This window comes from Euprymna scolopes, chromosome 26, assembly GCF_053919585.1.
Source record: "Euprymna scolopes isolate OS-2025 chromosome 26, ASM5391958v1, whole genome shotgun sequence".
Classification (NCBI taxonomy): domain Eukaryota; kingdom Metazoa; phylum Mollusca; class Cephalopoda; order Sepiida; family Sepiolidae; genus Euprymna; species Euprymna scolopes.
Window position 1 is genome coordinate 43,421,652 of NC_136507.1, and position 16,791 is coordinate 43,438,442.

Consider the following 16,791-nt stretch of genomic DNA (forward strand, 5'->3'; position numbering starts at 1 on the left):
CAAAGTAGCTGAGCAGCGGCTTGGTTCCCACCAGTTTTGGCAAATAGCAAACAGAATTCTGAACAGAAGTGTGCGCTCCATTCCAACTATCATCAATGGACCTGAGGTAATCTCGTCAGCATCAGACAAAGCCAAACTCTTTGTCAAGAACTTTGCAGCTAATTCTACCTTTTGCGATCAAGGCCGCCAACCCCCAATATTTCCTCCTGTATCTGAAAACACACTATGTGATATACGTATATCTGTACGTGATGTTGCGAAGCTAATCAAAAACCTTGATTCCAGTAAAGCAACTGGCCCGGACGGTATTCCAATTATTGTACTCAAAAAACTTCAACCTGAACTAGCGCCCATACTTACAAAACTATTTAAATGTTGTCTTAAGGAGAATAGTTTCCCATCTCCCTGGAAAATTTCATCTGTATGCCCTGTATTTAAGAATTCAGGTGATCGCTCATCCCCCTCTCAGTACAGGCCAATAAGTCTCCTGTGCGTCATGAGTAAGTTGCTGGAATCTGTGTTAAATACAGAAGTAATCAACCATCTCAACAAAAATAACCTTCTTAGTGACACTCAATATGGTTTCCGTTCTGCTAGATCTACAGCAGATGTGCTTACAGTTATATCTCATAGGATTAGCAAATCTCTCGACGGGGCAACCTTTCTAGGGCAATTGCTCTTGACATATCTAAGGCCTTTGATAGGGTATGGCATAAAGGTTTACTTCATAAGATCTCTAGCTATGGTATAGCTGGAAATGTCTTCTCAATTATTAAATCATTTCTTTCTGATAGGTTCATAAGAGTAGTAATTGAGGGGCAAAAATCAGAAGCCCACACTATTAATGCCGGTGTCCCTCAGGGGTCCATCCTGGGCCCAACTCTTTTCCTGATCTACATTAATGATCTTCCAAATCACATCCTTAAATCATTTGTAGACATTTATGCTGACGACACTACCATTTATGGTAGCACATCTAAGACAGTAAACGACCAAGTTCTCTCCAATTCTCTCTCCTCTGATCTTGAGCATGTAGTACAATGGGGAAAGGAGTGGCTGGTTACTTTTAATGCATCTAAAACCAAGATTCTACATCATCAACATTCTGATCCACATCTGGCATCAATTGAAATGAATGGCTCTCGTCTTCAGGAGGCCTCAAGTTTTGACAAGCTTCTGGGCTTGACCATTACTCCTGATCTTAAATGGAACACGTACATCAAATCTGTTACCAAGGCCGCTGGAAAAATGGTGGGATCTTTCTATCGATCTAGTAGATATCTCACTGCTGATGCAATTCTCTATCTATATAAGAGCCAACTTCGTCCAAGGATGGAGTACTGTTGCCACATCTGGGCAGGAGCTGCTAGAAAGGACTTGTCCTGCCTTGATAGAGTTCAAAATAGACTTCGTAGCCTCGTAGGAGATGTCCTTTTCTCTTCCTTGCAACCTCTATCTCACAGAAGAGATGTTGCGAGTTTGTCTCTGATGTATCGTTATTTTCATGGAAAGTGTTCGACTGAGCTTCAATCTATGGTCCCCCCTCGCCAAACTTTCACAAGAAACACTCGTCTAGCTGTAAACACTATCAATAATTCCCCCCACTCTTTATCTGTGCCTAAACCTAAACGTAGATTCCATGAACAAAGCTTTTTTATTAGAACTGCACGCCTGTGGAATTGTCTTCCGTTTTCCGGCTGACTACAATATGGTTGTCTTCAAGTCTAACGTAAATAAGTTCTTGATGAGCCGTTCCATATAAGTTATCAAATTTAACAAATTTTCATTACTAATGATTATTATATTGTCCAATTTCTACTGCACACTCTTTAACCCTTATCCTTGAGTGGCCTCTTGGCCTTGATAATGAGTTGATACCTATGAAAAAAAAAAAAAAAGAAAATGTCCAATGTGAACAAGTTCTAATTGAATCGTCCCCCTAAGTAATCCAAGTTACAAAATTCCCACTGTTTACTATGCTAAAATCACAATGACTAATGTATACCTATTAACCCTTATCCTCGAGTGGCCTCTGGGCCTTGATAAGTGGTGACACCCTTGTAAAAAAAAAAAAAAAAAAAAAGATTCGAAAAAGTTGTCAAAAAGCAAATATATAACAAATAAATGTTATCAAAGGCAAGATAAGTTACTTTTCTGCCAAACTGGATATATTTTTTGTGTTTTTATTCAATGTAATATATTTATTCAGCTCGAAAAACATACAGTGTTTACCGATGTATTGGAAAATTCAAGATGGCGTCTCACACTCTGTTTAACACCGTAAGTATGGAAAAAGGTGTTATAAATAAAAAAAACTATACAAAATACTATTAAAAACCCGCCGAATATATGTAAACCTATGTCACGGTAATATATATTGAGCGAGTTTTTAACAGTATTTTATTCCGTTTTTATTTATAACATCTTTTCCCACACTTACCGTGTTAAAGAGAGAATAAGACGCCATCTTGAATGTTCCAATACATCGGTAAACACTGTATGGTTTTCGAGCTGAATAAACATGTTACATTGAATAAAAACACGAAAAATATATCCAGTTAGGTAGAAAAGTAACTTATCTTGCCTTTGATAACATTTATTTGTTATATATTTGTTTTTTGATAACTTTTTCGAATCTGTGTACAGTAATACAAACCCAAACATTGTTAAAAACCCACCGAATATATGTCAGCCTATGTCACGGTAACATATATTGAGCGAGTTTCTAACAATATTTTGTCTGGTGTTTTATTTATAACTCCTTTTCCCAAACTTACTGTGTCAAAGAGAGTCGGGCGCCATTTTGAATTTTCCAATACATTGGTAAACACTGTTTTTCGAGCTGAATAAACATATTACATTAAATAAAAACACCAGAAAATTATCCAGTTAGGTAGAAAAGTAACTTATCTTGCCTTTTATAACATTTATTTGTTATATATTTGTTTTTTTTTTTTTTTTGTGTTTTTTTTTTTTTGACAACCTTTTCGAATCTGTGTACAGTAATACAAACACATTTTCTTTATGTAATAATATAATATTAAAGTTGTTTAAAAAATAATAGAAATATTTTTATTTGGTACTTGTACAGTTTAATCAAGACATTAAAAAATTAAAATATCAAAAAAAGGTTATATTGTACGTATCCGTTTTGAACTGTGTAGAATAATAAAAAAAACTGTAGTAGTCAATAACATACAGCAACAATAATAATAATAATAGCAGCAACACTTACCAAGGGTCCATCTTATGCACAAGACTGACACCAGATTGAGCTGGACTGAGGGCTTGTATTTATGTACAAGCATATCCAATCAGGTGATTCAGCCAATCAAAGAATAGACTGGCCCATGTGTGCACAATGGTTCGCCCATTGTGCCATAAATAGTTCTCCTCTTTCATGAGAGGTAACTTTAGTCTTTGCCAAGTTATCCACAACTTGAACGCTGACCGAAAGTCCACTACACAATCCAATATGGTGCTACGAACAGGATTCGAGACGGAAGATTGGGAAGACTATTTCCTCAAAGCAGGCATTGCTGCCGATTCCGCCAAGAGCTACGCTGCAACTTTTGTGAAGGAAAAACTGAGGAAAGAAAACCTTCAAGTAATGGATCAAGCCATGCTAAGAGAATTGGGAATCACAACAATGGGAGAAGCTCTGTCTATCCTTCGACAAGCCAAGGAGCCCGCTACCCAGACCACCTATGCTAAGGCACCAGCTGCCAGGCCTCCCCAACTTCATCTCGAAATGACCCCTCTGCAATTCAGAAAATTTCGGATTGATTGGGAAGTATTCACCAGAATAACGGACATGCCAACTTCTCAGGCCAATATCCAGTTATACAGTTGCGCTGATGAATCCGTCCAAAACGCAATCATAAATACGTACCCTAAGTTCTTCACCACCAACCCAGACAAGCTGCTAGAGATGACAGAAGCATCGGTAACTCAAAAATCAAATCCCATGGTCCATCGGATGACATTTGCATCTATATCACAGCATGAAGATGAACCCATCCAACAATACCTTGTTCGTCGTAGGTCCACGGCCATAGACTGTAATTTCTCATGCCCCAACTGCGATCGCGACCTGTCCGACATTTACATCAAGGACCAATTTATCAAAGGGATATCGAATGATACGCTTCAGACCGATCTACTGGCAAAAGCCGGGTTGCTAAGAACTCTCAACCAAAATATTTATCATGCTGAGGCATTTGAGTCTGCACTACGGGACCAAACCGCAATGACTGATACCTCAGACATAGCTACAGTCAGGATGTCAATATATCGCAGGCAAAAAAAAAAACAGTGCTGTACGGACTAGCAGAGGCAATATTCGCACTAGCTCTACTGCTACTCACAACGATAATATTGCTGATAAAGAACCCCGTCAAACCTGCATAGGTTGCGGTAGTCACCAACACGGTACTCCAAGGACAAGTACCCGCCATTTAACATGTTCGGCATGGAATCAAATGTGCAACACTTGTGGGAAACTTAACCATTTCTCAGCAGTGTGCCGGACAAAGAAATATCGCCCGGCAGTGATAAAAAGTTTTGAAGACCAAGAAGCTCCCATGAATACACTCATAGCTTATATCACATTCGATCAAATGAGGGGCACCATTATGACTACAGAAGGTGATCTGTTAACTGAAATAAATGCATCAGTAATCCCATTCTCACCAAAACCAGATCCCAGACAAGCTGTCAATATCCCTAGGAGCATCTTTTACATAGCTCTTTTCATGCAAGTTGATAAAATAATAATTATCTAAAAAGAAAAAAAAATCAACTTGTAATACTAGGAATAATAGGTCTGGTTTAGTCTTTTTTTTTTTTTTTACATCACCACTTATCAAGAAGAGGCCACTCGAGGATAAGGGTTAAAGAGTGTACAGTAGAAATTGGACAATATAGTAACCGTTAGTAATGGAGATTCGGTAAATTTGTTAATTTATATGGAACGGCTCATCATAGGTTTAGGCACAGATAAAGAGTGGGGGAAACTAGTGATAGTGTTTTCTGCTAGTCGGGTATTTCTTGTGAAAGTTTGGCGAGGGGGGGGGACCATACACTTGCCATGAAAATAACGATAAAGCAAACTCTCAACATCTCTTCTGTGAGAAAGAGGTTGCAGGGAAGAGAAAAGGCCATCCCCCACTAAGCCACGAAGTCTATTTTGAACTCTATCAAGGCAGGATAAGTCCTTTCTAGCAGCTCCTGCCCAGATGTGGCAACAGTACTCCAGTAATAGTCTCTTGTAATTGGGATTCAACTTCTGGAAGGTTGGAACCTAAACCCCTGATGTTGGAGAAGGAGACATGGTAGTGGGAGTTGGAGTTCTGGGTTTACTTGTGTATTTTTTTCTGGACACTTTTCATGATGGAGCTTTTGGGATTTGTGGAACAGGTCGACAGACTTGGTTAGAGTAGGGCAGAGAGGGAAGTAAGGGAGAAAAAGAAACGAAGAAACTTTCTTTTTTCTTTTTTTTGTAGCACATGAAAAGTTAAAGCCATAACAATTACACACTAATATGGCATTGAGAAGCTCCACCAGAAGCTACTGCATGGTCCAGAATCCATTCACCAAATGGCAATACAGCAGCCCCGGTACTTTGCATCTGCGGATAAGACAGCCTCCTTAGTGGTTAATCCAAGGTTCGAGTCCCTGACTATCAGGCGGATAACGTCAGCCCAGATAAAATGTTTACCTTCAGCACCCTTATTAGTGACATGGCTACAAGGACAGACACAGAAACAGAAAATTTCCGACATTTCAGGCTACTGTTCACGCAAAATACTGCCGACCTAGAATACAGCTTTTTCTTCTCTCTTTATCAGAAAAATCAGTCAATAATGAGGACTGAGAGACAAATTAAGAGAGTTATGGGAGCTGTCAATAGCGCATCCACAATGCATTGTCTACTCTCCATTAAAACAAAAAAAAATAAATAAGTATTGTACTTATAAGTCCAATTGACATGTTTAGAGGAAAGTATGGTGATAGATTCCTCTCTCACTAACTGAAAATAAGTAGAAATGTTGGACGTATTTATGCCATGTTAAAATCTATTATACATTTAATAAAATATTTAAAAAATATATATGAATTACAGACTGAAATAAAGATAATATTAATATTTGCATCAATAAAAAAGAATATCGCAAGTTCAACCACTTATCTGTTAAATACGTCCGTTTTCAAATGCAAAGTGTTAAGGATTGTCTTAGCATGAAATTACAATTATTTATCCATTGAATAAGATCCAAGCCTATTATTCTGTGAATAGCAGGCCCATTCAATTTAGAGTATCCAGGACAAAGACGAACACCCTCTTTAGTCAATTTTGACATGATCTTATCAAATTTGTCCACTTGGAATTTTAATTTTAAATCATTTGCAAACAAAGTGGAAAAAAAGGAAGGGACGCTGATGTCCCTGAGTTTTAATGAATTAATATCCACAAATGTATTAACAAGCATTTCCACCATTCCTGGTTTTAATTTATTCCCGGGACTTAAACGGTTTAATATTACGTCAGAAAAAAGATTTCTCGCTACCCGTATCCAAAAGACTAAAAATATGGCAGGCACCTCTTTGCCTTTATTGATATTTTGAATACAGAAAATATACATTTTTCCTGATGATGTATGTCCCACAAAGAGTTTGGGACTTTTGGAGCATTTAATAGAAAAATGGTTATTAAAACCACAAATGGCGCAAGGATAAAGGAAACCTTTTATCCCCTTGCAAACAGTCTGAGTGCTCACCTAGGCACCTGATCCATAATTTGAGTTCTTTAGCTCTTATAATTTTTGAGTCAAAGTATCGATATTTGGAACAAATTTTAGTCGGGTGATCAGTAACCCTACATAATTTGCAAAATTTATTAATCTTGCCATTATTAGCGAGAGACTAAGAGTTATTTTTTTAATTAATATTTTTAGGCTCGGAACTCCTTGCCATATTGGATTTTGGATCCGATGAAGAAGCCAACATTTTTAGCGGGCTATTTTCCCACTGCAGCACAACTAATGGTAATTCCATCGTAATATCCAAAATGTCGAACGTGTATAACATGGAAGAAAGAGAGGGGAAACGTTCATTAGATTTATTTATTAACTCTCTGCGCACGCTGTTCTGAAATTTAGCGAACACAATGTAAGCAATCATAGAACTATGATGTAAAATTATCAGAAAAAAATTTGTATTAAATGATTTGTCCATCTCGGTCAATTCTAGCTTAATGCGCTCGAGAAGAATTTTGAGGTCTTTAATTGATAAAAATTGCACTGGTCGAGGAATAATATTCTAAAAAATTTTGTTTGTAAATAAAGACGAATTAAAAACTTTTCCTTTCAAACAAGCCAAAGCCTGCTCGTAATTTTTGGGATTTATATCCAAATTGGATACAAGATCGAAAGTCTATCCTGCCAATTTAAATTTTAATAAAATAAGTTTATCCACATCATCCAAATTAGACATACAGAATTCGAATTTTCTAAGGAAGCTGTGAAATTAAAATTTATTTGAAGATGGATCCCCACTGAATTGAGAACACTCTAACTCCATCCTCATAGGAACAATAGAATTAGACTTCTCTGGGTCGGGTCCTAAACTTGCCAATTCCTTTCTAACTTCTACCATAAACTGCGCTGAATCTCAACAAATATTCAATCTCTCCTCTACCGAGGATTTCAAAACTAGCTAGTTGAAAAGACCATCCAGCTCAGATATCTATTTATGTATATCCAAAGAAAAATTCCTTTTAGATTCCCCATCCTACCTTCTCTGTCAATCAAGCCAAGGTTGTTGTTGTTCGGAATTTTTTCGCTTCTATTCGAGAAAGCAAATTTGAATTAGCCATGATGCTTTGACACTACCGGTAACCCAATTAATGGGAATAAAAACAGGCACAAAACTGCAAGTTATAATTCTCCAATAACGTAAAATTGTCATTGAGAAAAAAAAGAATTTGGGGACCCAATCACTGGATAAATAAAAATAGCTATTAAACCAATGATAAACTTAATAGTGCAAGAGAGATAACCAAAACCTTTGCTAAGCCATAAACAATTTTGACTGTGTGGTGGAGCAATTTAAAAGTAAATTCTCCAATCACAATATTTAAGCAACAGACAAACAACATTAATAAAAATTACAATTAATAATTTTTTATATTATTTTCACTTGAAGAATAATGAAAGAAGAAAAAAATGTTTTTTTTTTTCTCAAGTTACAATTTAATAAGATGGAGATAGTTTTTTCTTTGTTACCATTTACAAATTAAATAAGTTGTGCAATGTACTTTCTCTTTTTAATCATGTTAGCAGGTGAAAAATTGCCACCATCTTGTTTAAATCAAAATGGAAAATTACCTCCCTTTTGTACTCTGTCTTACGATCATTTTCATCAAATTCTATTTTTTATTTTCTTTGATAAATAATTTTACACCTTATCGATTTTCGTGATTTTTGGAATGAAAAATATGTAGATGCCATTGTTTTCATGTGAAATTCAGTATTATGATATCGGAAATTTTGTCCCAATAATCTAGAAGTGCCAAATTTTATTTCATTTCATTTTTGAGTTTCTGGTCAGGTCTTTAAGTTTGCTGGACGATTTTGTTTGTGCTTCTACACTATCGGAACAAAATTTCAGAAATCATAATACTGAATTTCACATGAAAAGTTAGTATCTATGTGCTCTACGGATGAGTAGGCTGGTTAAAAGTGCTCATCTAACGCAAAGGCACACCTCCTTTCTTCCATCTGTTTTAATGACCTGCTCACTCCCTTGTATTAGCAATACCACACCAGTTTTTCTTTAGATTGAATAAACTCAAATCAAGCATTATTGAAAAGAGCATACAAAACAAAGAAATAATATCTTTAGTTTTTTAAAATCGGCCCATTAGAACTGGAGTTATGACCATTCAAAGTATCAAATGTGTAGTTCATTGGACAATTTTGCCTTAAGTCAGTCCTATTCAAATGCATATAAGCTTGTGGCTGAAAATGGTAGGAAATTTGCACAATTTACAGACTAGCTCATCTTTAAAAAGCTGTATCTTCAGATCTTTTTAAGATATTATGAAATTTTTAACATATAATACCACGAAGGTTCAGTTGGCATTATTTATGACCATCTCACTTGGCAACTTACGGACTAACTAGTATACTAATTAGCATATTCCAGTTTCATTTTAACAACTTTAAGTAGACACATCACAAAAACAGCTAAGAAAAATGGTAAAGCTTTATCATCATAGGAACTATTAGTCTGATGGATCATTTGCCATTATGGAAAATCCAAGATGGCAACCGGGAAATCCAAAATGACCACCATGACATGATTCAAGGAAATCCATAACAAAATATGGCTTTTAGCATATCAAATGAAAGGAAATTTTGTACAGATCAAAATTGTTTTCAAGTACATTAAACTAATTAACATAATTGAGTTTCATTTTAACAGCTTTAAGTGGAAGCATCATAAAAACAGTTAAATGCGAAATATTATTCTGATGGACATTTATCATTTGTCATCATTACACCGTGAAAAATCCAAGATGGCAACCATGACACGATTCAAAGAAATTATTAACAAAATATGGCTTATAACATATGAAATGAAAGTAAATTTTGTCCAGATTACAATCATGTTTTCAAGTACATTAAACTAATTAGTATAATTAAATTTCATTCTAATGGCTTCAAGTTACTGTGACAATTATCGGGTGAGTTTCTGACACTTTTGTATAATTTTCTATTTTTAAGTTATTGTTGAGACTTTAAGAGACATGCCCATTTTTCTTTTTCTCATGTAACGCTCAATACTACTGTTTTTTTTTTGTTTTGTTTTTTAACAGAATAAACATTTACAACAAAAATTTATAGGTAGGAGAATGACTTGCCTTTGGTAACATTTATTTGTTATGTATTTGTTTTTTGACCACTTTTTCATACCTCTGTGGATTGTAAAACAAACCCAATAAAAGTTATTCTTTTACTTAACTGGATAAGTGATTTATATGTTTTAACTCATTTAAAAGTGTGGTCATTGTCGGTCATTCTTTTACAAAGAATTTATTTTTTAAAAATATTCTTTTCCTTTCTATAATTAAAAATTTAAGTTTTCTAAATAATAGGTATCCCAAACTAGACTAGTTTAGGATGCGAAAACTGGTAAATAAAGTTAAAATTTCCCTTAACTTCAACTTGCGATAACTCGTTTATTTTTTTGGTTATTTTGATAAAGTTTTGATTCAAATGAAATTTAATCTTTTTGCTTTATAGATATATAATTCTTTTTCTTGTGTTTTTAATAGTTTTTTTTTCCAGGCTACTTCAAGTTATGTCACTAATTTTGGTGGACGCCACTTTATTTTTTACACAAAAAAAATGTTGGTGTTTTTCAAATTTGGTGCACGTGATATTGTGAATCTCTAGGTATAAAAAAATAGTACCATTTTAAAGAAAAAAGGTCACTTATCAATATGGTGAGCTTAAAAAAGGGTTTTAAGTTGTTTTTCACAAAAAATCCAACTTGAGAACTTCAGTGAAAGAAATATGAAAGAAATTCAGTTGAAAAAATTCTGAAAATTGCACTGTTTTGTAGAGAAATATCTCCTCTTTAATAATCTGTTAGTGTCATATTACTACGCTCATAAATCAAGGAGCACCACTAATAAGAGTGACTGTACCTACACATCGAGATTTACAACTTAATCCCAAGTGACCAAAGTATCATCATGAAAATCAACTGTCAGCACAACAAGCCTGACTAACAACTTGTTTCACTATTAACTATATTAAAGTTCTTAAATGAGTTTGTTTATTTAAAAGTTATAGAAAGTTATTGTTTAAAATAATATTTTTAGTACGACAGAATTTTTTGGGAATTTTTGATACCCCTAATACAAAACTGCGAATAAAATATAAAAAACTCATAATTTATCCTTTTAAAGTGGGTTGCTTATTTTCTTTATGGAATATACTTCCAAAATAAACTTAAAAAATTATAGAAATATTATTTAAAAAAAAAAAGTGCTTACAAAGTGCCGGCATGCCTTCATGTAGCCATTTTTTTTTTTTTTTTTTTTTTTACGTAATGAAATCAGTTGAATTTTATGAGTTAAATATTTTTCAATTTTAAACTTTAAAAATCTATTAAAATTTTTCTATTAGTTCAATTTTTACAATATTTTCAATGTGAAATTTTATGCTCTTTCCAATAAACCAAATATTTTAGACAAATGTTTTTTTTTTAAATTTACCCCCACCATTTTGAAATGTCTATTAAAATCAAAATAATTAATTTGCATACCAAAATTTTATCACAAATTGAAGATAAAAGATCAATAAATAAAATATTCTAATTTAAAACAAAAAGAATTGTTTTTTGGAAATTTACCTGTAAAGTCCAAAGTTTAAAACCTTTTTTTTTTTTTTTGTTTAAAATCACGTTGACTTTTTTTTTTTTTTAAAAAACCATGTTGACTTTTTTTTTTTTTTTTTTTTTTTTTTTAAATCATGTTGACATTTTTTTTTTTTTTTTTTAAATCATGTTGACATTTTTTTTTTTTTTTTTTAAAATCATGTTGACATTTTTTTTTTAAGTGGAAGCTTATGTTATGCTTAGATTATCAAGTAAATGTTGGATGCTGACGGCAATTTTTTCTATTTCATTCAATGTTTTCTTTTTGTAGATATGTAAAAGAAAAAAAAATTCACTCAATAAAGAAGCATTAAAATATATTAAATCAAAAATTCATGTATTTCTTTACGAGAATAAAAAAAAATTGGAAATTTGGTAGGGCAAATTTTTAGTAATCGGTTAAAATCCATGAATGAAATGTTATTATTTTGCAAATATGGTAACACATACTGACCACTTTGTAGTTGAAATGAAATATGTCAAAAATACAAAAGGGAGATAAGGCTGCATGGCATAAATAATAATGGCGGATAAACAACTGTCGAAAAGGCGTTTTTCCGTGACTCTTGATTTAAAAATCCTTTTATTTAAAAAATACATGGAATATAATATATAAATATGAACAAATTCTTATACATGAAGAATAGAAGCACTCATAGCTTAGTAATTTTGAACAGGTAAGTGATTTTTTGGCAGTTATATATTTCATTAGATTTCGACGAAGTTAAATTTGTTGACTTTTAGTGAAATCTTTTTTAAAGAAAACCGATGAAAAAAAAATATTGTATGATTTTAAAATTTGGTCTTTGCTCATTTTATTGAAATAAAAATTAGGGTTTGAAATTACATTTTCATATTGTTATAAGCTTGTAGATGTGGAGAGTCTATTTAATCAAATGTTTGCAATGGCGACTTGCCCAAAAATTCTGATACACCTAGACAAGCATGTCAATAAAAGAAATGAAAATTTACAATTTAAAAAATAATGTCAGTTGTTTATTTTCTATATCTTCTTTCAAACTTTCAAATGTTCTTTGCTTTATCTTCTTTCGGTTGGATAAACTTCAGCATTGTTAAATTATCTTTTAAAAATTAAACTGAGTACCTTTTTAAACCAAAAAAACGTTTTTGGTTGTGTGTGACTGATGGAAAAATTTTTTTTCATTTTAAAAAATGTGCCTCATTTTTTGTTTACTTATTTCTCTTATGTTCTGTCGGGCATTTTTGATATATCCAACATTTTAAATTATTATTATTTTTTTTTTAGACTGTATAGTTACATTACCTTAAAACAAATTAACAAAATCTAGCTAAGTTTTAAGCTACATGCAACAAGTCATGTGTAAATAAAAAAATTAATTTCACGTAAAAATGTGCATTTTTTTGTTTATGTTCTATCGGGGGGGGGGGATTGATGAATTTGAAGATTTTGTTAAAATATTTTTTAATTACATTGTAAATTACTTAATTATTGTTATATAGGGGTTTCATTGAGAGAGTTTTATTAAAAGATGAGTCTTAGGAAGGGATTGTCTTGTTACAGAGAGAGAGAGAGAGAGAGAGAGAGAGAGAGAGAGAGAGAGATGTTGTAAGAGACTTAGAGATATTGTTCATGTTAGGAGAGATTCTTATATATTAAAATGTTCATTCCTTGTTGTGTAGAATAGAAGAGAAGGAGAAGCTCTTTGAGTGAAGGGATATAGTGTTCAGACTAGGCACCGCCAAAACTGGTGGGGGGGGGCAGGTCAGTACTTTTTGACGGACCGTGTTTTTAAAAATCTACCAAAAATCAGGTAATTATCCGATCAATACGAAATTTTCAGCGATTATTAGAAGAATGAACTTTATAACAGTGTACTTATTTTTCATAAACGATATTTATGTATATATGTTTTTTGCTTACAACCCCCCCCTTGTTTTGAAGTGGGAACAAATATGCTTAAAATAATCATCTGAAACTGAACAAAACATATTGTGTTGTTGTAAGGGACAGAATTATAGATTAAAAAAAAAAAAAAAAAAAAAATTGTTTGCATACCTTATTTTGACGTCTGAATATCAGAACTTCGATTGTGTTTAATTATCCCACTTTTGAGTTTTGAAGTGTGAAATTCGGTGAATATGTTAAGTAAAATAATTAATTTAAGTTAAGCAAAACAAAAAAAAATTTTTTTTTTTAATATTTATATGAAAAAAGCCATTTAAAAATTTTTGATAAATAAATTAACAATTTTTTTTTAGCGAGTCGAATAATGCATGACCATTATTAAACAGGGCATGCTTTGAATAATCGATACAAAAAAAAAAATTCGATAAATATTGTGCCCTTTGTGTTAAAAATAGCATAATTTTTTTCGATCCCGTTTGAAAACGTTTGCCACCTTTCGACTACGGTGGACCAAACGCGCTGAAATAATTTTTTTTTATTCTGCTTTAAATTGCCCCCCCCCCATTTTGGGGAGCCTGGCCCCCACACACATACACATTAAAAACCAAACTCATACAAATGGTCACCCATCTGGTACTGGCCAGCCTCAGCTTAATAATACATTGAAATTTTCGTCACTGAAAAATAAGTTTTTTTGGCATGTTTGGTCCTCCATATTTTTCTTATCAAACGAAAACGTAAACAGAGTCGATCTGAACTCTACGTCGACGCGAAATATCTGGTTACCTATATGAATGAGTGGAATTATTTGAAATTCAGGTACTTATATTATAATATTTTTGCATATTCTCTTAGAAAATCATCCTAAATTTTAGTTAGACAATAAATAAATAAATGAATTATTTCAAAAACCCTTTTTTTTAAATATTTAAGTAGGTTTTTTGTGCAAGACAAAAAATTTCAATTGTTAACTTTTTGGGAAAATTTAACATTTAAAATTGAATTAAAAATAGTAGAAAAAGTTTTACATTATTCTGTTTTCTATATGATAAAATTCAGGGGTTTATCTTTCTGGAAAAAAAAAAAGTTACTCAGAAATAATGGATTTTAATAAATGTAATTTAGTTTTAAAAAACAACAACAACTTGATTTTGCGGCCATTTTTGGCGGTGCCTAGTTCAGACAGTTCGGACATGATGTTGAGACGTGTATGTAAAGACATATAACACAAATATATAATACAATTCCACTTTACCTTTTTGTAAGAATCATAAGACACAAGACGAGCTTTACAAAAAACACTTGATGGTTTATTTCGTCACACGGCCGTGTTTCCATCACCAAGAATTCAAAGTCTTACATTTTTCCTTGAAGTGACGTCTCGCTCCCTAGACTCCTGACTGTCCATCTCCGAGTTTTCTCACTGACTGTTTTCTAACTAAAGTTTTTCTCTATTCCTAGAACTTTCTATTTCCGTGACGTCATACATGTTAAAACATGTGCCTTCTTTCACGTGTCCTGGACATACGTGTCCAAAACTTTTCCTATTTCTCAGTAACCTATTTTCAATATGTTAAAAACATTATCTTATAAGCTGCATTCTTTCAATTTAAAATTTCATAACAAACTTGAGAGTTCACCTTATTTCCTTGAAATATTTATCTATATTCTAAACAAATGTTTGTTTTACATTTTTAAATTCTCACACGTAATCTATTTCTAAACTAGATTACGAGGTTCGAATTTCGCCTATGCTATTTCATTTTCATTTTAAACTAAATTCTCCATTTTTATACTTACATGAAAAGGGGACAGCCCTTATCATGTAACATTATATTTTCAGTTCTTATTTTTTAAGTTATGTGCACGTGGCGGATAAATGAAAAAAATAATTTCACTGTAAAAATTTATTGCCGAAAATGGAGACGGCGTTTTTTTTTTTTTGTTTTTGTTTTGTTTATTTTTTTGCGCACTTGTCGTTAAAATCTGAGGGAGAAATCAGTATTTTAAACTATGACTGAAGTTAGAAATAAATAACAAAAAAATTAAACTAGATATTAATTACTTCCGAAAAGAACTATGAAAAAAAAGTAAATAAAGACGGTGAAAGAGAACATATATCTGTAATTTTTTAATTGGAAAGGTTTGGATTTAATTAAAATGAAAATGACATATTCATAATTGTCTAAACTGGGCAAGCACCATTTGAAAACCGAAACATTTACTGTATAAAAAAAATTGCATATTTTTCTATTAAAGCTCTTATTTAAAAATTTGGTCTTTGCTTCTTTTATTAAAAAAAAAATTAGGGTTTAAATTACATTTTTCAAGTTGTTTTGAAAGATAGTGAGTCTAATTATTCAATTTTTTTTCACTAATTTTTAATGGTGATATCTGACACTGCTAGCATGTCATGGCACACAAAAATTCTCATGTTTGTCACTACTTTTATCTACTCATGCAGTTTTAGAGTGAATAAACTCAAATCAAGCATTATTGGAAAGAACATAAAAAACAGTAATAATACCTTTTAACTTTTTAAAATCTGCTGGAGTTATGTCCATTCAAAGTATCAAAAAATGTGTGATCACTGGACATTTTGCCTTAAGAGTCCTATTCAAATGCATATAAGCTTGTGATTGAAAATGGTAGGAAATTTGCACAATTTACAGATTAACTCATTTTTAAAAAACTATCTTCAAAGCTTTTTAAGATATTATAAAATTTTGAACATATTATAATATCATGGAGGTTCAGTTGGCATTATTTACGACCATCTCACTTGGTAACTTACGAACTAATTAGCATATTCCGGTTTCATTTTAACAACTTTAAGTAGAAACATCATAAAAACAATTTAGAAAAATATTAAGTAAGGCTTTATCATCATAGGAAGTATTATTCTGATAGACATCATCATTTTTCATTAAAACATCATGAAAAATCCAAGATGGCGACCGGGAAATCCAAGATGCCACCATGACATGAATCAAAGAAATTAACAAAATATGACTTGTAACATATCAAATTAAAGGAAATTTTGTACAGATCAGAATTATGTTTTCAAGTAAATTAAACTAATTAGCATAATTAAGTTTCTTTTTAACGACTTCTAGTAGAAGCATCATAAAAAAAAGTTAAAAAAAATGGGAGGTAAGACTTTTCATGCAAAATGTTATTCTGATGGACTTTATCATTTGTCATCATTACACGTGAAAAATTCAAGATGGCAACCAGGAAATCCAAGATGGCCACCACGACACAATTCAAAGAAATTATTAACAAAATATGGCTTGTAGCATATCAAATAGAAGAAAATTTTGTACAGATTACAATTATGTTTTCAAGTTCATTAAACTAATTAGGATAATTAAATTTGATTTGTAACGGCTTCAAGTTACCTTGATAATTATTGGGTGAGTTTCTACCTATTTTGTATAATTTTTTTATTTTTA

The 16,791-nt window shown here is 32.2% G+C and overlaps 1 protein-coding gene across 5 annotated transcripts in view; it reads left to right on the top strand.

Annotated features, from left to right (window-relative positions):
• Window positions 1-16,791, top strand: part of LOC145248003 (pre-mRNA-splicing factor syf2-like) — a 276,024-nt gene that overhangs the window by 58,969 nt on the left and 200,264 nt on the right. For 2 of the 5 annotated variants that reach the window (XM_080109690.1, XM_080109689.1), the window contains exon 3: window positions 6,957-7,046. The exons of the other annotated variants lie outside the window; for them this stretch is intronic. In XM_080109690.1, coding sequence (XP_079965816.1) covers window positions 6,957-7,046 — 90 coding nt within the window. The remainder of the gene's footprint in view (window positions 1-6,956; window positions 7,047-16,791) is intronic. 5 annotated transcript variants of the gene reach the window in all.